The 24,468-nt window shown below is 35.2% G+C and overlaps 1 protein-coding gene across 6 annotated transcripts in view; it reads right to left on the minus strand.

Moving 5' to 3' along the window:
* LOC123718865 (homeobox protein homothorax) overlaps window positions 1–24,468 on the minus strand; it is a 222,941-nt gene that overhangs the window by 194,068 nt on the left and 4,405 nt on the right. For all 6 annotated transcript variants that reach the window (XM_045675850.1, XM_045675842.1, XM_045675832.1 and 3 more), the window contains exons 2-3: window positions 16,936–17,108; window positions 13,449–13,590 (exon numbers count right to left, since the gene is read on the minus strand). In XM_045675850.1, the coding sequence (XP_045531806.1) occupies window positions 13,449–13,590; window positions 16,936–17,108 (315 nt within the window). The remainder of the gene's footprint in view (window positions 1–13,448; window positions 13,591–16,935; window positions 17,109–24,468) is intronic.

The raw sequence follows: 24,468 nt of genomic DNA on the forward strand, positions 1-24,468 counted from the left end.
AAAAAAAAACCACCTGCACATCGCCGTCAATCAAAAAACTTATGAAATAGGAGGAACAAAATGTATGGAATAATTTACCATTAAAGTCTGAAATCTCTTATGATTTTCGATCATATGTTGTGGGTGTCAAGTGCCAAAATTGTCTACACGAATTTAATAATCTTTGAAGAAATCGATCAATCGGGAATCTTAGGTAGCCTTCTCAGCTTCGTATAAATAGATTTTTTATTAAAAATTACAGGGTACCGCGTTTGGTAACGATTTTGAAACTTTCGATTATACCTCACTTAAGATAATAAGCAGCTTTGTGATGCTAATTAAATAACGTACTTGTCCGATAAAGAATAAAGACTAATTTCAAATGGACCTTTTTTTCGTTTACTTATTTTAGGGAGTATTTTTGGACCACTTAGTTCATTGAGTCTAGTTTGAATACCTTTGGATACAACGTGGTTCACTAAAAAGTATACTGTGTGGTCCGAACTGCGAACGTTTTGAGATCCATAAAATTCGAACTACTTGTGAACGAGTGAGTCGTAAATTCTCTATAAAGTTTAGTTTATACAAATTCGGACCTTTTGTTTGCTCGGCCCCGCCATAAATATGTAAATCATAGAGAACTATTCATAAGTGGAATTCATAAATATTTTAGTGATCGTAACATCGAAAATATGCAACGGTGAGCTTCGAAACTCGTTTCGATTGGGGTCGGATCAAGTAATGACGCGTACGCACAAAAAAATGTTATTCTACACTGCACATGTCCCTATACCCCCGCCGGGACGAATGGGGATTTCTGCATTTCACTGATAAATGCGTGAACGTTGGGCGTTGTCCTCAAAGTGTTTCGTTGTCATTCGATTTTCAAATTGTTAGTTGTCTATAAACATATGCGTCAATATACATTATTTGAAAAAACTTAAAATTTGAACGCCACTTACGTAAGCGTATAATAAAATCTAATCGGGCATGAATTGAAAAGAAAATATCGAGGAGAAAGACAAAAGTCTTAACGCAGATGGCCTAGTCCACATGAAGACAAGACAGCCAGAGCGAGACAGCGAATACGTAGTTTTTCTTGCATTTTTTGCTTTGCCTTCGAAAATTTTATTTTTAATACAAGAAATTCTAAAGATACGAGCAGGTAGACGCTCGCAGGGTGTTTGGGTAATTTTTTTATCTCGCCAAGAATGCAAGTTGATTTACGATCTTGGTGTCTGACGATTTGTGACTCTGATGCGTTTTGTCACTAACCGAGATTTGATTTATTAATTTATATTAGGGCGTGATCGTGTTTTTGACAGTTGCCACTAACGTGTAATTTTAGTGCGGGACCTGTTATTTCGTTCGGAATGATTTGTCTTCTAAATTACGGGTCACTTATGTTTTTTCTACGATACGTCATTCTATTTGATTAATCAAGTATTTCTCATTATCTGTGCTGCAAAAACTGCAATTCCCCTCTACTAGTGGCGATTGACAAGGAAAGTATAGCTGCTTGTTTGTTTATTTACGGCCGACCAGCTCCAAATCTCTTAGTTTTTCTGTGTTTTTGTGTAGATAAAAATAGTTACTATTTGATTTAAATATGCTGACGGCGGGTCAGACTTTTAAATAGATACATTCTTTATTTTACATAAAATACTAAGGAATTAGGTTATCTAAACATTTAACTCAATAAGTTAAAGCTTAAACCTTCGCTCAGGCAATAAACTTGAAACATACCGCGTCTCCACTCGTGATTACACCTTTACGATCTACTTTTCAACCCTCTGATCGCGTTAATGGCCGAAAAACTGACCTCCTGGTCCAAATTACCCCCAGGGGGACGCTTAAACGCCCGGATAACGCAGGGAATATGTGATTTTAGCGTTCAACTAAGCTATTAAGTGCACACTACATAGTTCTTGATTAGACAAAAGGTATTACACAATTGTAACCATATATATAGCTTAGGTATATAGGTGTTAGGCTTGTGGCTTCAGCGTGCCATCAATCCACGGCTTTGCACCAGTGGAGATTCTATGCCAAGTAAACAGTGGTGAAAGAAAACATCGTAAGGCCTTAGCAGTCGATGACGTGTCTCATCACCTACTTGCCTATTAGATTGACAATCATGAAACAGAAATCAGAGGCCCAGACCTAAAAAGGTTGTAGCGCCACCGTATCATTTATTTCACTTTGGAAATGTTTCTTCTCTGTTTCCATCTTCTATTTTTGATGATATATTTGCATCAATTGTCATAGACAATTCCAATGCATCGGAAAATTATATCGATTTTAGAGAATAGCCCTACATTATATACACACTAGGGAATGCAATCCCGACGCGAGATCGTGAATTCGAGATTAAAAATATCAATCCGGCGGGATCCCGAAATTTTCGGGATCTCGTATAGTTTAAAAAAATAATTCACGTGACTGAATACGATGAAAACTGCATGATTGTGATAGTGAGGTTAATTAAAATAAAATATTATTTGAAAGAAAACAAAAGCCTTTATCCTTTAACATTACGAACTAAACAACTAATTTTAATTACATGAACGTAATCAAAATAAAAGTAGGTATAGCTCAAGGAGATTAAAATTGGTGATTTTAAAAGTAGCTTCTAAAAAAAGAGTATCTTCTAAAGTGTCTCTAGAGAGAGAGAGATCTGCTAACCGGCATCTAATGTCCATTGCAATGTACCCTATGTAATGTGCAATGTCGCATGAAGCGTCCCGAGCGGATGTGTGTAGAACCGCTGACCATTGCAGCCCAATCCCGTCAATCTCGAACGGGATCTCGTCATATTATGCTTCGGGATTGATCCCGAAAAATTACACGGGATCTCGCGAGATCGAGATCCCGCGAGATCGGGATTGCATTCCCTAATACACACACGTAGTGACGTAAGCAATGACGTCACAGAATTAATCTCCCGAAACCGATCGATTATTTGATCAAAGCGTTTATATTTCGGGGCTGACTGATGAAAAACTGTTTGTTTTTAAAGTACGCGTGTTCCCCGGTCTTGTATACAATCCCTGAATGTTTATTTGTCCGCACTTGAGATACAAGGGTAAAATCTAATAAATAAATTTGCATTCATACCCGCCATATTTAATTTTGAAACGGTCAACGCACTTACTAGCGGTCAATACGTTTTGTAATAAAAACTCTTATGATAGAACCTATTTGGTGAATTACAAAGATTATTTAGTCTATGGTATATGAAATTGAAAGATAGAGTAAAACTAGAATAAAGAAGATTTGAAATGTAAGAAAAAAGCGACGGAATGGCTTCCTCGCTATGGAAAAGGAGGAAGACATATAAAAATATGAGAAGATGGTACAAGTGGTCCTGGCCCTATGTGGCTACGCAAAGCTAGACTCCGAGAAGAGTGGAAGCTCTTAGAGGAGGCCTATGTTCAAGACCAAGCTGACAGAAATTAACTGGCTTTCCGTTGTATTACCGTGTTTATAATACTTCACATTTTTATGTACTAGGATAAGGATTTTACAGCAATAAAGGCTATTATTATATACATACATTGTAAAGTAAACTTTAGGCCAAACAAATACTTAACGGGGATTAATATAAAAACGTTTTTATTATAATTATTATTCATTTTTACAAAACGTTTATCGTAAAGAAGATTAAAATAAAAAACTTATACATCTGCCCGTTAATCCCTGCATCTTTCGCTGTTATATTTGTATTCATCGATAAAAACTTGAATACATTCTTATTTTTTTAATAATGGCCAGTATCAAAACATTTTTTTCTCACCAGCCAGTTTTAGTCAAGTTATTCTTTTTAATAATATGTAACCTTTTTGCTTATACTATTAGTCTGTGCTCTTATAATTTTTTAAATTTACAAATTTACTACATATTATAATTGCCTCTGGGACAAGTCTTAACTCTTTTATTACTTTTTCACTATTATTTTTACGTATAAAACGAATATATATATATTAATTTGGCGATATTTATTAAACTATAGCCAACCCTAAACAACCACAGACGTGTAAAAAGCATATGAATATTGCATGCTCTTTTTAATCCCCCAGAACCCCTGGGGGTTAAATTAAAGTGTAATGGTGCTATGTTTAATAACTTATCTGCGGGTGAGTTTTGTTAATATCATTTATAAGTTAATACTATAAAGGGATCGGGGTCTGTGTTTGCATGTTTGTTTATTACTTTTATTTTTGTACTTTTCTTTTTCATTATAAATATAATATTAAGTTTTTTTTATTATAAAACGATATTTTGAGACAATCGTAGCCGTTAATTTTAAGATAATAGCGATACACAGTGTACTCAGATAGACAAACAAAAAAACAAACAATTCGAGCCTAAATCTCCGTTTCTATGTAGGTAACAACGGGCAAACAAGCAGGAGGCTCACCCGCTCATATGTGCATTGCTGGCTTTTTAAGAATTGGTACTCTCATTTCTTGAAGGTATTGGTATACGTCGAATTGGTACGGAAATACTTCAGTGGGCAACTGGTTCCACATAGTGGTGATGCCTTAAGAAACGCCCAGCTGTAGACGAGGTAATACGAATGATTTTTGTCCGCTGATGAAACTTAATTTGTTTAAAATCGCTCAAACTAAAAAATGTATATATAAAAATTATAAAACTCTGACGTTTAAAGACTTCACCAAATGTCCCCTAAGTCTTCAAGCAAAATTATAGAAATGAACCCTCTTTCAGTATACACGGCTCTGCCATTATCCCTGAACAAATATCGGTGAAGGGTTTGAATGATTGATTCCTTGTTATTGCACTAACAGTACTAATAATACGAGCTTCTCTTCTCCAAAGTATCTTCAATTTCAGGGTAAAACATAAAACAATAATAAATTAATAAACTTTTTTACCCTGACTTTATTACATAGAAATACTTCTATATAAAACTGTATTTATGAAATATGATTGTTACACAATTGATCTAACGTTAGTCCCCACAGTAGTTGGGAGCCCCACTGTAGTCGATAACTAGATTACAAGTCCGTGGTGTGTTATGTTAAAAAAGATTCTTAATTTTCAGTGTTAATCAAACAAAGGGTTTGAGAGCTGTTATAAGCTGTGCCTGTGTTCGTTTGCAGAGCTTCAATTATGCTAAATTATGTATAAATGTAATCCAATCCGGATCTATTTTTTACGCGTTTTGAGATTTTCTGGATAGTTTGACTAACCCCATAGATTGGATATATATTAATTCGTTCGCTAAATCATTGTATTGTAAACGATAAATAGAAAGTTGATGAAGCATTAAAGAAGACGTCAGGAGAATTCGTTCAATATTCATTAATTACGTTCCTTAATTGGTCAATCAATCAATTAATGATTTTATTCCAATCTATGATATTATACAAGTATTTATATGCATTGCTTAAACTCGAAGTTTTTATGGAGTAAAAAATATAATAATACTTAAAAAATTTAGTTATATTTATTTAAAAAAATCAGTGCTACGTTTTAGGCCTGGGGCTATTATTTTTCTTATAGACAATTGGTGATCAGCCTCCTGTGCTTAAAGCAAGCCGTCGACGATTCATCACGATGTTTTCCTTCATCTAAATGCGCACATGACTTCGAACCTACGACCTCAGGGTTGACAGTCGTACGCCACTAGGCCAACACTACTTAAATTTTATTAATTTTTAGGTTTTTATTCAAGAAAAGCGAACATCTCTATAGGGGTAGCATAGCATATGTTCATTTTCTACTAAAAAGGTTGGCTATGTATCGTATTTAGGCGAAATGACAATCGCGGGAGCGGCTATTATATGCCTTTTAAAATTAAAGCTAAGTTAACAGCTGACATACAAAAACTTTCATAATTAGCAAACAATCTATGGCATTTTAAAAATAAAAATTACAAGCGGAATTAAATTGAAATAAAAACTGGTATCCCATAATTACAGGGCAACACTGTCTAGGGTTGCGAGGGAAAATTAATTTTTAGTTACAGTTCGTATTGAAATAACCTAGCTCCCTAATAACAGGCGGCATTGATCGGGTTAAACATGTATATTAATGGTTTGCTTCTTTGTTAACTGATAGTTCGTTTTTAATATTGAAATTAAAAAATTGTATGTAGGTACCACTTGTTATTTTCATTATGTTTTTATTTATTTATGTAACAAGAGGCTCACAAGTGCGCTGCCGGCCTTTTAAGAAGTCTCTTTTCTTCCCTAAGTCGAATTGAATCGGAAATACTACAGTACTAACTGGTACCACATAGTTAGCGCTGCAAAAACTGCTTTAAGAAACGCTCAGTTGTGGAATGACGGACCTTGAGGTGATACAGATGGTATTTTGTATTCTGCCTTGAGGTCCGATAAATCATCATAAATGCAATCAACGAACATATTTGTAAGTAGTCAAATGGGGTTTAAAGCATATTCTCTGGAGTAAGTAAGGAATTGTGCCTACTTGTATAAAATAATTAATTCGACACAAGCTGAACCACCAGCTAAGCTTGTTTGTTATCTATGCCTAGAGTTAACTAAACTAAAATTGTCTATGACAAATAACACATCTCGAGCTTCGCTTTCTTTTTAAATTTAGAACGCCTAAAAGAAATTCCGGATTCGAATAAAGAAGGTGCGATAAATTCAAAATGGCGAAAACGATTTACGTTTTAGAAAATTAAACACATTATACAATTAGCAAATATATAGTTCGTATAGCCTGTAATCCGCGTCAGCTGGTTTTGACCCACCCTTATTTACCGCACCCTAAAGACCCGCCATTGCCTTATTCTCAAACCGTCTCAGGGTCCAACTTACATCGGTTACCTCGGCCAAATTACGTTGATCCCATAAAAGTACCAGCGCCGTAAACATTTCATTTGAAATACGTTTGCGGCGGGTCAACTTACTTTGGTTACGTCAAATGCATGTGAATGCTTTTTATTTTTAGGGATAAAGGATATGTAGGTTTATATGGGGATTGATAGCTATGGGCGGCTTTGGATTCGAATACCGGTTAAAAACCCTTAATATAATATTTTTCCTCTACCCTTTTTTAGCAAGATTTCAGGTCAGGCAAGGAAAGAAACTACTGGAACTTCCATGTATAAGACATGAGTCTTATTTATGACAAGTAAATAAACCCGTGACAGGGACTCGAACGAAGACCCCAGGTCACGGCGTGGTTTGGTATATAACATTCGATTTAAGGAAACGTAGAAATGTTCGGCAACCCACTCGCGAGTCTATGGACGTCGCTATAACTGAACATGTGGTTCCTCTTGCCCGTTTGCCCCTTGCTATATAAAAAATACAGATACAGAATCCCTTACATCTTTACAGATTTCTAAACGAGCATGCAAAACTATTTAGATGGCTATTTAATCTGCAATAGAATTGTCAGTTTTTACACAAGAAACGTCAAATAACTTTCCTTTTACGCAGTCGGTGAACGCGGCGAGCGAAAAGCCAAGACGTGTTGTGTGGAATGCGCCTGCGACTCTTATAATTACACCGCGGTTTATACAGAATGTTTCTTTATTAACTTAATTATTTATAGGCCGCTTTTTATGTTCATAGCAAAGTAATTAAGTAGTAAGTAATCACAATTTCTTATATTCTAATATTTTCTCGTATTGATACGATCGTAAAAATAGGTAAGGATAAGTGATATTATAAAAATGGTTTAAAAAAACTGCTCTACTTCCAAACAACACACCCTGTAACAATATTTATGTCATTATTAACCGGTGCGAATTAATACTCATTTGACGTCCATTTTAATCGCGAGATGTCAAAAAAAATTGCCATACCACCGCCAGCCGCTACAACTTTTTACAACGAACCGGCCGGCACCGAAAAGGACATTCGTTCTTTAAATTACAAAAGATTTTAATTATATTATTCATATACGTAAACATATTAAATTGGAGTCAAGCCGCAGGCGAAGGGTAGACTAGGTATGAAATACGAAAAATTGACCAATCACATCACACCGTGCCCATCATTGGCGCATTCAAATTTCGAACCCTCCGTTCCGTTCGCGTTCCCTAATCAAAAATTCAAAATTTACGAATTAGCCAAGCGTAACGATTCGAATTTATTGCGTAGTTTTCATGCAACTGTCTTTATCGTTGAATGGTTTTTGCATGTTCAACGCACTTTCTATTGGACTTGAGAAAATTTAAAATAAATTAGAGGCACTAAAAATTTTTTGTATGTCTGGGCCTCAGATTTCTGAGTCTGTTACATGATTTAGGCAATCTAGGCAAGTAGGTGATCAGCATCCTGTGCCTAACACACGCCGTCGACTGTTTTGGTGCCCTCACGATGTTTTCCTTCACCGTTCGAGCGAATGTTATATGTGCATCCTTGGGATTGATTTGCTCCAGTTCACACGATTTGTATGACTCAAATCTTGGCGATTCAAAAGAGTTACAAAGAGTTTCTTGCCAGTTCCTCTTGCACGCTCTCCGTCCTCGCGAACCGGTAGTAAATGTAAATTTAGAACCAATTTAACATCTTTTCTGTTGACGTTCGTAAGTGTACTTAGTTACATGAATAAAGTTTGAGTTTAAGTTTGAGGCTTTTCAAAAAAGGAACGAACATTTTAAATTGTAAACCTGTCTGACGTCAGTGTTGAAATGTTTAGTCCATCGGCATATTAATGTACAAAAACGACGTGTCAAACGCTAATTGAGTGGCTCACGCAATCGCATGGGGCTGAATCAGGACACGAATTGCCAAAACAAAGTCAATAACCTGCAGTTTTTAAGGCATTGACGAAGATAAACCACACCGTAATAGATAATTTCTTCATGAAGAAATGGCAAGAAAAGTTTTCTATTACGGCAACATTCTGTACCGGATTTATTCTTGGGGGGGGGGGGGCAAACGGGCAGGAGGCTTTTCAGATGTTAAGTGATATCGCCGCCCATGGACCAAAGGGCTCACGAGAGCGTTGGCGACTTGAATTGGTACGCTTCTTGAAGGACCCTAAGTCGAATTGGTTCGGAGTTTTCCGAAGAGCTTAAAGCTACCTGGAGTCTACGTTCGAGTTCCTGACACAGGTTTATTGACTTGAATAAGACCCGTGTCTTTTACTTGGAACTTCGAGTATTTTCTCTTTATATGACAAAAAGAGTGAACACCCACCAGACACCTGGTAAGATGAAATAGAAGGATTGGAAAATGGGAGAGGATGAGAGACAACTAGAAGAATTTGAAGGCGTGATGTCCTTCGGAGTACGTGTACTAATGTGAACATGGACTAAATATAATCCTGATTATAAAGTACTAGAAAAAAGGCTATTTTATTTTATTACTTTAAAATCTTTATAGAAAAATTCTAGACGCTTCTATGATTTAGCCCGTAGCTATGTTGAAGTAATAAAACATAATATTCCAATAATAATTCAGTATGGTGTGAAAATATTTTACATAAATGGTTTTATTATCGCATTCCTTTAACTCCGAGCAATGACTCAATGTTGTTTTTGTGTACTCAATCAGTAGATCCGTGTGATTGTTATAAATAGAATATAAAAAAAATACGTATACGAGTGTTGGACATTTTTATCTAGTAATAGAAAAAAACAAAAACTAAACACATATTCACCAATGTGTCCATTTTATCAAAAGACTTTATCCCATACACGCACAGCTGCAGCGACGCCATATTTATTATTTCCGTGCGAAATGGATCATGGCGGCATAGAGCTCAAATTGCGCGCCAAATCCCTTAACAATAGACAATAGATGCTTTAAACGAGACGACAGATGTAAACAAACAGACAAACGAAAAGAGCATTGATGGGGTGAGTCGTGTGCTCCACAATGTTAGTGTAATCACTTGATTTTGGGACCTCAGAAACCAAGGCAGGGTTGCCAGCTCTTAATTCGACAACTTAAAGTGTTAGGTTACCATTAACTAGATATAGTTACCGTAAGTTCATTCTTACGTCATTATTTCAATATTTTATCACATATAGTATAAGTGCATACGTTATATATAGGAGTGTCACTAGTGTTGAGCTTCAGCGTGCTATCCCTGAGGTCGTAGGTTCGAACAGCTATACGCATTTAACATTCGTTCGAACGGTGAAGAAACTTTACCTTAGACCCCAAAGGCTGTTCTACTAGACTAGCTCGACTCATAAAACAGAAACAAATCTGTGGCACAGATCTAAAAAGGTTGCAGCGCCACAGGTTTTTTTTTATACCCACAGTATATTTTTGAAAACAAAGCGATCAAGGTAGCTAGACAAAGCAATTAGACAATAAAACATTCACGTGTCAAATAAGTCGCAAACAAATAGTTATTGAAATCATAATAATTTAATCTTTTACACATAATATCTTTGCCTTATCTTCGCTACATCTTTATAATTTAAGGCATTGGTGTAAATATATTCAACGACTAGCCTGTATCTTGAATAAATGAATTTTAATATAAATAATTAACAGTGTATCTCTAATTGTCGTGGCAATTTGTGTGTTTGGGTGCAACGATTTTTCTCTCTCGCTCTTTCAAAATTATCTGTGGCTGATGAAATCTGTGGTTGTCTTTGATTTAATTTATATTTGAATACGTGACTTGTTTGTTTATAATACAGGTTTTAGATAAATATACATTATAATGAATTCATCAACGTTCTTTTGTTATCTATAGTCAAATAAATGTATGTTCTTAAGTGGCAACATTCCTAAATGTTTATAATTTCTGAACGTTTCTTTTTAAAAACAGTAGACAGTTATATTTAATTTGAACCGAATTTGCGGATGTTAGCAATTATAATTTCTCAAACCGGTACGCTCTAAAGATTGAGAAGTGGTATTGTATAGTTTGCGTGGGAACAAAATGTTTTTTTTTCTTAGGCAATTAAAACCTATTGAAGCAAGTGATTAATATATTAACAACCGATAATTTTCCGTAATAGGTATCGTGTTTTTACACACTAATTAACACCGCTGGTCTAGTGCAAAATATTCGTCCGGCATTCCACACATTCCAGGCCAAATGTCTTATGACAACTTACTCAGTTGACAGTTGACAGTAAAAAACGCGCGCAACGCAACAAGTGACCTTGTAGTGACGCGACACTTTTTCCATGGTGTATACAACGAGTCGTTTTCCGTGTATCGCTCTCAATGAATCTACGTGTTGGCCATTAAAATTCCAGCAATTATTTTTCATTATACACGCTTCTCCATTTAACATCACCAATTATTTAAGACGCCGTGTTAGCGGTGTCGGTAGCGATTTTCCATAAATATTTTATTAATCGATTCCGTACGTATTCATAAAAAGTTTAGAAATACTCGAGCCACGACCGCGTTCGGTACACGTTATTTTTTTCCACTCTTTTAATTTCTCGCTCCAGAGATTATAGCAGTTATTAAAACTACGTGTAACGTTGTTCTATGTTAATTGAGTTGCTGTACGACAAATGTTAATTAAAATATCACTGTAGTGTGTTTTATCATTCACATGATAAGTCCATGAGTCTCATTAAATTCAGATAGTATGGCAAGACATGTATTTAATAACGAACGCAATACCTGGGCACATTAAGAGGTAATAAAAGTTGTTCATAAAACGGTCGTAAACTTGACTCGAGGTGTAATTAGATAATTTTTGTTTTGATAGTACATAGAAGTTAGCGGCAATAAAAACATCCAGTTGACAATTTAGGCCCTCGATAAGCGGTCACTCGATCGCATCACTACGGCAGTGATGTGCCGCGAATGTATCGATGACAGCTCAGGATGACAGTATCACAACTAAACCGATCGCTCGCCAGAGAGCACTATATCAATCACTCCACAATCGTACCGCATGCCACTTAAATAAATTTATAACATATTAAGTATGTTGAAAATAAACACTTTACCGTTTATGATTTATTTCGTGCGCCGATGAATTATGAACGTTACTTATTAAAGTGCTCTAGAGCGGGAGGTCCGAATTTTTATCTCTTTTTGCGGCGATTTCACGTGCTACCGCCGCCGATAAACTTTTTATTGAAGTAATTAAAAAGAAGCGATTAGCTTACGCGTTACATGTGCGTACGGATGATAAATATGACAGCTAATGGCTCGATCGCCAAACCGATATTTCAACTACAATCACTAACTGTCGCCCGATACAGATTCCATTATATTTATGCAACAATAATACTTATTAAATGTCATCAATCCCGATTTATCAGACCTAAGTCAAGAGACATAAATAAACATGAACTGGTCAGTTCTCTGACACTGACATTATCTAGAAGCTATCAAGAGGTCAGACAACATGCAATATTAAAGCTATTAATACAATTTAATTTCAATAATTAGCTCACAATGGTGTCTTTGACTGATAATAAGTTATTAAATGAAAGTGAAACTCATGGATGCAAAGACGCTTCCGGCGTTTGACATTTGACGCAAAAGTGACAGTTTTTTTTTAAAATTGCATCCTACCGCAACGTGTCAACGCCTGTTAGGGCATTGTGGGGTAAAAAGTGAAAAAGTATTGTGGTTTAATAAATTTATACAAGAAAATTATATGGCTGTTGATTGTCGGTCTGCCAGATTACCTGTTCCGACCGAATTGCAACAAAATGACTCCATTTTAGTTCTTTCGAGAGCTTTTTATCGAACAAATAATAGGTGTCGCTAAGTGCATGTTGATTTGTTGTTAAAACCGCAAAACGGTGTTTCGTAACAAAGCTTTTATGTATTGTTATTTGTAGTGATTGAAACATAAAAAGCTCCACTTTCTTACGATGGCAAATGTTATTATTTTAATATAAATAATCATGGCGCACAGAGTATTGAAAATCAATTTAAAAATATTAAAATTTTACGTTCGCACCGAATTGATTATACCTAAATTACTTTACCGTACAAATGAGACGATATTGAAACCAAACAAACAAGCATGACAATCAATACGAAACTCCGATAACAGATTTACCGTTGCTAATTACACTTTATAGTTATTAAAGGCATTCAAGAAATTGCCTGCGTTGATTTACGCCCGCCATTTTGCGCGACATTTTAATATCCGAATGCGTTCGCGCGCTTTTTTTACTTTTTTTAATTCTGATGGAGGCAGGTGCACAGAGTTATACAGACTCGCGAATCATTTTCAAAATGGCTCTGTGGATTCCGATTGGGGTTGCCTGGATTTTTATTACTGTCTCGTTTCGCTTTTACTTATTTTCTAGCGCAATTGGACGTTGTTAAAGCGTTAAAATCCTATTTGGAAGTTTGAAATGTAATCGAAGTTCGGAAGAGATGAAAACTTTTTGTTTCGCCATTGCGGTAGCTATTTAGACGAACGCATTGGGAAAGTGTCATGAGAAACCAGGGTTTATTTCATTCTATACAAATTTTAGTTAGCAGAATACAGCAAAGTTTTTGAACGTAGAAAGAAGGTGATCATTGTTTGTCTTTTGCATTATCTGTTTGAACTAAACTTACCTGTTTGCTAAATACTGCGATGTCTTCATTGAAGGATTCGGACGAGCAGACGTCTCCACCAGCGACTCCAGGGTCACGTGGTGTGCATGTGGCTAGTTCGCATTTCTCAAAGATCAGCGCCAGGAGGGGGAATAAGGGATGCCTGAAAAATAGAAGATACGTTTTAAGAACGTTCTATAGACCTATTAAATATATAGTTTTATGCAACAACCAAATTAATTAATTAATTAAATTATTATGTAATCTATCAGCTTGGCATAGTTTTAAGTATGGACTTTATTCTATAGTCTATACAATGGTTCTTGGTCTCGCATCTGTCATTGACATTTTTTATAGGGACTCCCTTTTGCCTCCTTAGCCTGACCACTAAATCAAAATCAAGCCATAATTTAAAAACCACCAGAAAAACCTCAACGTTAAGATGTATATCCAGCAAAATACGCCATAAAGGCAATAATTGAGGTGCATAGAAGCCGATTAGATGGAGATATGCCGCACGTGATGGTGATACCATCACACCATTGTGCGGCGGCACTTACCGCGGGAATCTTTAATTAACGAATAGAATATATATATTTTGAGTAGATCTACTGTTTAAAGATACCACAGCTACAGTAAAAACTCGCGAGTGTGTCACCGGCCTTTTGGGAATTGGTAATAGTAACACGTGATTTTCATGGCGCCGTCAAAGTCCTACAGTGCCAGAACAAAAACTGATTGCTGCTCTGCTAGGATTTGCATCTGTTTATAGAATAGTATTCTGAATTGAAATGAGCTGTGTTGGCCTAGTTGCTTCAGCATGCGACTGACATGCACCAATGGACTTTATTTCTATGAGCATTTAAGATCCACTCAAATGGTTAGGGAACCGTGAGGAAACCGGCTTGCCTTAGACCCAAAAGGTGGACGCCGTGCAGGTACAGAAAGCTGCCTTGTTGTCTATTAGATTAACACATGAAACAGACAGAAAAAGGCCCAGACCTAAAAAGGTTGTAGCGCCATTGATTTATTATTATTCTATATTAACATAGTAGACAAAAACATAGAGACAGTTTAATTTTTAATAAACAAAACGATTGAACACAACCGTTACACAAGTAATACATATTGTGTTGAGTAAATACGCTTTATAAGGCAATAAAATTGTAATAAATGCGGGCAGCTGATTGCGCCGGCGATTAACCTTTAAACAATGCATTTGAAATGCTATGTAAGCGAACTTAGGCAAGCGATTCGTGGCTTTTAGTTTATTTATTAACACTACGTTGCATAGAGAAATATAATACAACTGACATAAGGAGGATGGCTACTGGCGGCCTTATCGCTTTTGAGCGGTCTCTTCTAGGCAACCATAGAGAGTAAAACGAAGTGGAAAAAATGCCTGATATAAAAGACAAAACTATAACAGGAAAAGTAACTGACTCAAAAAGGACACGTGAAAAAGAAAAGGTATTCATTCGAAAGAAAAAAATATACAGTAATAATACCTATATAGTAATAATAATAATTATTAAAAAATAATAACCAATAATTTCATTATGTCGCAAAACAGCGAGGAAAGCACCAGCTCTGGGTTCACCAGTACCTTAGTACCCCACGGCCCAAGAGCCTCTACTCCAAAGGGAACCAAATCGAATTTGGTAATCACAAAAAGTCAGTTTTTTCATAGACACGTTGCGGAAAATAGTCCAAGGGACACAGCCATACTACTACCTAGTACCCACCCTTCAAGCACCAAGGTTAAGTGGTTTTCTGTTAATAAGCAAATAATAACTTGAAAAATTCATAAAATCGCGTAGCCGCTAAGCGGAAGCGTTTTTACACGCTATCAGTGACACCATACGGTTTGACAAGTTTCGATCAGATAGAAACTTCGTGCACTGATCCGCGATATGACACCTTTGTTGTCATATCTGCTTCAATTTAACTTTACTGACGCCATTCATTACGACTGATTGTATCGTGACGTCATACCTAAACCTGACTTTACTCATAAAGGACCCTAAGCTATACTCTATGTATCATCTGTACCCAAAGATCAACCAAGTAAAGATCATTCAACGTAACATCATGAAAACAAGACAATTAGATCTGAAAATACATTGAGAAAAATTATAGAAAAAAAGTAAATGGAAAAATATGGAGGAGGCTTTTTTATTTTATTTTTTATTCTAAATTTTTACAACTTATACTAACACAACTAATACTCATAGTGAGAAATAATTTACCAATATTAGGATGAATTAATAAGAAATAAATAAATAAAATGCTACGATTAGGAACTCAAAACTCAAATTATAGGTTATAAATGTATATTAAACAAATTATGAAGATAACATTGGAAATACCTAATTATTGTTAATGATAAGATTTTTATTTTGTATTTACCATTGCAAATGTCTCTGCAAATATAAAGATTTGCTACTGTTTTAATCAATCAATAAATGATAAAATTAATCTATTAAGATTATCGTATCAATTAAGCCTGTTACAAAACATTTTGACGAATGTATCTTCCTAAAGTTTCCATTCAAAACTTATTAAAGACTTTTTAGTTTTGTATCTATTTCGTGATTATTTTTCAAATAGGGAAGCAGCCATCTGTGCCTGACCTAGGTCTAAAGTAACCACTGTTAAATGCGCACATAGAAACACCATTGGTGCACAGCCGGGAATCGAATCTTCCCGGCTGATCTTTAACAAACACTGTGAGGAAAAATAAAATGGAACAAGAATTACAATAACGATGTAAAGAACATTTTTAATGTAACATGTAAACTGTTGGTTAAAAATACAGTTTAACTGTTAACCGTCAGTAAAACATTAACCTGTGACGAGTTGAATTTTCTAAGAATAAAAAAAATCGGATAATAAATATAATTTTTGAACAAAGAAACTTTAGTCATGCGATGTCTCATTGCGTAGGTATTTTAGATGCTAACGTCCCAAATGTAGGTATATTTATAACTTGGGGCGTGTCTTACGCTCAAATATTTTATTTAGTACGCTTAAGTCAAACAATCTCTAAATTTTGTTCTCGAAACAAATATGGAATACGGCAACTGAGGTACGCTTTTTTATTAAACATCCTTCATAAACATCCAAGTATATACATATATATGTATAGTATCTTATTTGGAATGACCTAGTGGGACGAGGAAAGAGAAGATGGAATACAAGGGATAGGGGAGAGAAAATTGTTGAGAGAAATTTGAGACAAGTGGAAGAATTTGGAGGCCTGCTCTCCGTCGGAGGCCTCATAATACAATGTAAAACACAATGACATGGAGTTAGTGTAGTGTAGTACGGGAACAAAGGCTATTTTTATTATTATTTTTTGTTAGTTCCGCTTCTACGGAAAACTGAGACCAAGACTTGTAGCGTTGCTGGTTTTTTTTCTGTTTCTGAGTTCTCAAAGTTTATAGAGTAACCCTGCAGTTGTATAAAGTATGTAAAATTTCAAAAGGCCACTTTACCACCCACTCACCCGTAAATGGCATCCTTGTCTCGTTTATGCACTAAGGGCTCGCCGGGTAACGCGTGCGCCGGCGCCGCGGGCGGCGGGTAATGCACTGGGGGGATGTGGGGGTGAGCGAGCCGGTGCTCGTGGTACATCGCCCCACCCTCCATGTAGCCCCCGCCGTGGAGGCTCTCGTCGTACTGGAAATTCAAAGAAAATTGTTAAAAAAGCATTTTAAATACATTTAAATATAAGACAAATGAAAGGTCCACAAAGTCACCAAAAAGTTTTTATTAGGTGAGCAATTTCTATGTAGTCTGTGGCATAATCCAATTCGCGCCATGCATAAGTTTGAAATAAATCTATACACTTACCCAATACATTTATATATTATACAATTTAATACTTAGAACTATAGAATAACACATGCAGTATTAAACATAATAAATAAATGATGTTAATTGTGTAGCATTGCATGATATTAACCTGTCTATAGTTAAAACTGAACGTACGAAATTTTCATTTTTGGCTTTACGTTATTATGCCACAGTCACAAAGATATTAAATAATTATAAATCATTCATCCAATAATATGATGGTAATACTGTTAATTGCGTGCGAATAATCGGATGGTATAACCGTTTCTTTATCTATACATTCCATCATCACCGCTTGATTATCATTCATCATCAGAGGCATTATTTTAAAAAGGGCAGTCGTCGCAGACCATGGACACCTTTGAGGGAAGAGTAAACTTTTCTTTAAACAATTGGAGAGCGTATTTCCCAGTAAGACCCCGACCGGAAGTCCAATCTGCAGTTCGCTACTCCACAAAAGAACTCTTGTGAAGCGGACCGTGGACTTCCAGTCATCAAGCTGATGCTGAAGTGTGAAAGTTGAATACAAAGACAAAAAAACTAACTAGGTCGTAACGTGTTGCAGGCCTAAATCCAGGCCTAAAATCTCCATTAAAATCTCGTATGAAATAAACGCATTAAGAGGCCACAATTAAATGGAACAAAAATTCAATGAATATTCATAGAAACGGTTAAGTCATTGTGGTTGTATCTACGATCAAACCATCAATTAAGGCTTTTAAGCCAGGATTGTGCGCAATTAAAACTAATGGAATATTGTTTTTTTTAATTTGTACTAAGATAAATAATTTTATGCTTCGTAAGTATGGTACAATGCTTGGTGTGTTTTGAACGCGTTAATATAAGGAGCTGTGTTGGCCTAGTGGCTTCAGCGTGCGGCTCTCGTCTCTGAGGTCGTAGGTTCGAACAGCTGTGCAACAATGACTTGTTGTTATTCGCTCCAACGGTGAAGGAAACGTAAGTAAACAGGCTTGCTTTAGACCTAAAAAGGTCAGGCACAGGAGACTGATAACCCACTTGCCTATTAGATTGACAAATGATCATGAAACAGATACAGAAATCTGAGGCCCAGAACTAAAAGTTGTAGTCCCAAGGGTTTATTTAATATATAAGTTATTACAAATTATATTGCTCCTGGACAGTTCGTGTCTTTCGTTTTGGTCTTAAATAGTCCTCAGTAACGGCTAGACTCATTTTCATGAATTTTTTCCTAAATGTAGGTCTAGGTCTAAGTAGGAATAATTTAATATTATTCGAATAAAGTTTTTAGTCTGTTTAAGGTTTACTGTATTAAAAAAATATTTTTTTTCTTCTACCCCCATATTTAATAATTTACATCGCTAGCTGATTGTACAGCCTACATGTATATGTATCCTAGTAAGTGTCATAAGAAATATATAAAAAAATCTAATAATGTCACGCAAAAAAGAGGGTAGATGAAATAACGACCACAACATACACCCTTTATATAATATTTATATGAATAGGTTAAGTTACAACGGTTTACCATCAAAAACGATGAGTAAGCATTTTTATAGATCGATACGACACACCTGTAGCTATGACACGAACTTTTTTAATAACTTACAAAATTATATCAAATTTTCTATAATTTAGCTTTACAATCTAGATTAAGAACGCTATATTCTAGAACGCTGATACCTTTAGCCTACTATCAACAGCTGTTATTTTTCTATGTGAATGTATGTCACAGTGTACCTCTTCGACGGGTCTAAGTCAAATATACATTTAAATTTATAAGTCGTACTATAAACAGTAGCTACGTTATTTTTAATTAATTATATGCCATAATACCATCAGCAGGATCCTCACATAACCTGGATCCAATGGGAATCGAATAAATCTATGTTAACTTCATAATAAGGTGATGGGGAAAAATCTTTAATTGGTAGTTAAATCTACAAATATAGTAAAAGTTTACACAGGCTAGAAAGGATATTTATGTATATATATATGCAGAAATTATCGTAGAATATATAATAATGTATATATGTTATATATATATAATATTTCGGACGGTATCTGTGTCATGCTCAGTTGTCAATCTAATAGGCGAGTAGGTGATCAGCCTTCTGTGTCTGACACACACCGACTTTTTTGGTCTAATGTTAAATGCGCACATAGAATGAGTCTCCAATGGTGGAGTGCCGGGGTCGAACCTGCAACCTCAAGAATGAGAGCCACTAGCAATGTTATATACTATACTTAATTCTAATACTTTTACACTTTCTTTAAAAAAATCCGTGAAGCTACAACCTTTTTAGGTCTAGCCTCAGATGTTTGTATATGTTTCATGACCATTTGTCAATCTAATAGGCAAGTTGGTGATCAGTTGTGCCCGACACACGCCAACTTTTTGGGTCTAAAGTATTTGCGATGTTTTCCTTCACCGTTCGAACGTTAAGTGCTCATGGAAGTCCTCAGGCAGTCGCACGCTGAAGCCACTAGACCAACACTGCTCCTTCCTTGTAAGCACTCGCAAATAAACCTCTATAAATCATTATTAATGTTGACCGCTTTATTAAACAAAAATTAAGCGAATTAAGACCTTATTCCTTTGACATATGCTCGAATGAAAACCGTGCAATTAACGCTGCAAGTATAACATATATTGTCGTTTAAAATCAAACCTTAATACAAAGGCTTACAGTTCAATATGATTGAAGTTGTTGTATTATTAAATTTGTTTTTCATCAAATATGGCGTCAAGTACTATTGGTAGAGACAATATCGCTTTAAATCATTTTATATGACTATTATAGGTATGATAAATCCCCGTTTTATACGACTGTGAACATATAGTGTTTACCTAGAATTCTTAATACTTATCACAAAATTCAAAACACCCCCATCTTATAAGGCAATGACCTAAATGAACATACATATCTACTATGATTATGACCAAACACTTTAGAATACATAATAGTAGTACACTATATTAAATGGTAATAAAACCACAGATAACAGAGACAATATGAGAAAATAAGTTATCTGTAGGCGCTAAGTCCAAACCGAAACTAGCCATTAACGAAAAGACGTAATGACTGCATTTTGACGTCTTGAGAGCCGGTTTCAAAATTAAATGATACGTTTTAAAAATGGAATCGCTCGGTCCCGCCTTTTTTGAGATAACCTTTATCCCACGAGCGGAAAAAGAATCGTTATTTTTTTTTTCATACTTGTGGCTTTTTCTGTGGAGTTCTTTTTGCGATCTATGGTTTTCGATTTATTTTTTAATTAGTTTTATTGAGTTGCCAGTTGTGTGGATAAATAGGTGTATTCTTATCTCTTTAAGTTTCTGAGAATTTGCGGTGATATAAGCTTTTGCGGTTTTGGGTTAAGCGTTAACTTAAATTCCTGAGAAATGGCGATTTCATTAAAATTATGAATGACCAACGACTATAACATTAGTCACAATGTCAAAGCAAGGCAAAGATTGTGCTTTTAAAATGCATGTAAATCTGATACAGAACTATCCGTAATTATGTCTTTCGTACGTTTTATATATATTATTACTTGTTGTCTACATAAATACAACCCAAGAATGATAAATAGTATATGAAAAACCGAGGGTTTCGAAAGACGTCACTTGTAAGCGACACGGGGTGGTTCCACCCTCAGCCCGTCTCTTTCCTACCTATAGACAAATCGTATATCTATCCCGCTCCGAGTCATCTGGCTGGGGTGACCAGTATTGTTGAAATACCTAATAATTATAGAATGGTAGCAATTGTACCTATTAATTTGTACGCTGTTTAATTGCTTTAATACATCTTGTATTTTATAGAATGTTATCTATGGTATTCTATACTTTTTGTAATTGTATGGTCTGATGGAAGAATCTGGCAGTAAATATTTTTTTAATTTCTTATATTTTTGCTATTAATGAAGCCCGAGGCTAAGGCAGCGCCGTTGAGCTTTACGCTGTGGATTATTTAACTCTATCCATAGAGCGCAGAAACAATAAATACCAATAAAAACGTCTCGTTCAAAATCGGAACGTCTTAACGACACCTATTAGGGATCCGTCTGGTGTGTTTAATTGAAAAATTGTATCGCAGACGGATGCGGGCCCAGACGACTATTATTCCATTTGTCCATCCGCAGGGACCACGTGTTAATAAAACGGTTTCCGAACCCACCTTAATTATTTGGTGTGAATGGGGCATGGGGCACAGTTATTTGTAGAAACGAACACGCAAAATGGAATAATGGTCGATTGGACGTTGTAAACGGAATAGTATTTTTTACCAAATGATAATTAACACTATTAACTTGCATTAATTTAGAAATATATTACAACTCACAACAATCTTATCACAGGTCTCAAGCGGGTAACACCGTTAAAAGAAAAATCCGACAAAAACTTCAAAATATTTTACAAGCAAACGCTTAATATAATTTCATTCTTTTTAACTAAACAGACATACTTTAACAGTTTACATTTCAACGCATTGCATTATCTATAAGCCATAAATCATCCATCTCTTATTTTAATAATGTTTGCACAGGCTACATATAGTGCACAGATTATTTCAAGGTTCAATAGCGCCTGTAATATAATTGTCTATAAGCTTTGACCGTGGTCTTAAGCAGACACATTTCTGTTGTTTTTTTTTTATTTCAGTACGTACTGAGTGAGGCCAAATTAATTCGCCCTTCCATATTAAATTAGTTTCTTACTTTTTTGTGTACTATCTTAATATTTTAATGTTTGTAATACAACAGAATACGTTCATGAAGATGCATATTTGATATCTTTGTATAAAGGAGACATTTCCCGTTTGCAGTTTAAACGATTTCCTGCGACAGTACTCTGTAACTTCCAATAGCGATTTCGGACCCAGCTTCGATATAGTTTTAATATCTATAGCGCTTATGTCGAATTACAAAAAAACAAATTTAAGAGTACACACGCTGATTCCACGATATTACAAATATTGTTAGTTTTTACCAGTTACACGACCCGGTTAATTACAATTTAATAGACTGTTAACCTCAGCCTTAGATTAAATTAACAAATTGATTTAATTCAAAATTGTAAACAGGGGGTCGATAACTGGCATATGAACTAAGATAATATTATCGGCTATTGTAAACATTCCGTTCTCGTTTCCTCTGTACCCTCAAGCGTCAATTTAAACATATAAAACCTTTAAAAAAATATAATTAATACTGGCTGCAAATTAACGCTATTTTTTGGGTTATTTTCTACAAATCACAATCACGCCAAGTTACGTCCCAATATCATACAGTGGGCTTTTAAAATAACAATACCATTTTGCCACGACATTAATATATACTTAGATTTTTAGTTGCTGCCTACCCGTACGTAGTATGACGGATAAAATAGAAATATAACACTGTCAAAACGAAGGTATAGGACATTTCTAAATCTTAAAACGGTATCTATATTAACCAAGTTGGTAGGTACCCACTCAGATTTAAGTAAGAGGGTAAACAGATATTTACCTATTTTTTAATAAAAAGTAGTTCAAAGCGTTTAGGCATTTATAACTCGAAAGATTTGAAAAAAAAGCTGCCTCATCATAAATAACGTTGACATAAAGCCGCCCACGCGTGTCTTATTATCGTGTCTGTCCGTTTGTGCGTTCGTTACCTCTATTGTGCCTGTCTGAATGAGATTAGCCACACCAACTCTTGATTGACTATTTAAAGTCGATTTCTTTGACGGTACCAAACTTTGCGCAAGCGTTCATTTCTCTCTTAATATTTTCTTATTTATATGTAATATATTAAAACTAAAAATTCCTTTAATTTTGATTTAATCTCAATTGAATTCAATGTATTAATGTCAAAATAACACAGAAAATATTGATGAAATTGTTCGAATTCCAAATTTGACAAAAAGGTTCTATATAAAGATTAAATTTAAGAACGCAAAATTCGAATTTCGAAAATACGAGCACCAAGAGCGGAGCCGGAGTCATTGTCCTTCCAACCCTTGGCCGATAAACAGCTGAATCACCTCGCTTCAATTAATATTATTTAATGTAGCTGACGTATTAGAAGAATTACATTCGTTAAACAAAGTGTTGTGGGACGTGACATGAATATCAACACTTTGTTTTCAGTGATTTTAACGGTTCTAATAAAGTTTCATGTTATCTTTTTGGTAGATTTAATGACTGTTTATTGTATTTTACGTACTTAAACGATATTTTACAACTTTAACCAACTAGCTGCCAGTCCCGGTTCCCTGTTGTCGAAATATTTCCTATTAACAATATTAGTATAGCAGTATTTTAACGATATTATACGTTGAAAAGCAAATGTGTAGACCGACCTTTTAAGCTTACATTCAAAGTCAATTGTCAACTTAAACCGTTTGCGTCTACTATTTATTAGTGTGTGTTCAAACGGCATTTTTGTGTCCATCTTAAAATGTTTAATGCAATTAGGCATTCATTATTCGCACCCTAAGAGGATGTTTAAACATTCGGTTACAATAAACTCTCAAATTAACGAATTAACTCTGAATCTAAACTGCGCAATTAACTTATTATATAACCGTATTCAAATTGGGAACGCGCAAAGAATAATGAACTATATTGTCTCATTGTATACTTGATATTTATTATAATTTAAGGTAGTTGAATTTGATGGTATAACATCATTAAATTGGACGTCTTTCCACATAATATACTCCCTTAATTTTCCAGAAAAATGAAAAAAAAAAAGATTTTCCGTTATTTTGTTGCTACTTTATAATAAACTTGAACGACAAATGAATTAATTCGCAACTTGACTTATGTAACCAAAAATAATAGAAAAAAATCGTCTTACAATGTTAAATATAAACATATACCAGTGGCGGTACAACTGGCCCACCGATATCTGTATGTTTCGTGATTTTTTTAAGAGCAAATCGATAGTAAGAGAGAACATCAGTAGAACATCAGCGTGCCAACGCCGTCGATTTTCATTAAGGCATGTCGGTTTTCTCACAGTAAAGGAAAATCATCACACGAGCAGTGTTATGCACAGAAAGTTCATTGATGCACCGCCGGAGTTCGTAACTACGATTATCAGGGTTAGGAATCGAAAGCAGAAGCCAGGTCAACGCTTCTAACACTATGAATAACAAGCCAAACTATTTTCTATGTATGTTCTAAAACAACGATTATATAATGTATAATTC

The sequence above is a fragment of the Pieris brassicae genome, chromosome 2, assembly GCF_905147105.1.
Source record: "Pieris brassicae chromosome 2, ilPieBrab1.1, whole genome shotgun sequence".
Classification (NCBI taxonomy): domain Eukaryota; kingdom Metazoa; phylum Arthropoda; class Insecta; order Lepidoptera; family Pieridae; genus Pieris; species Pieris brassicae.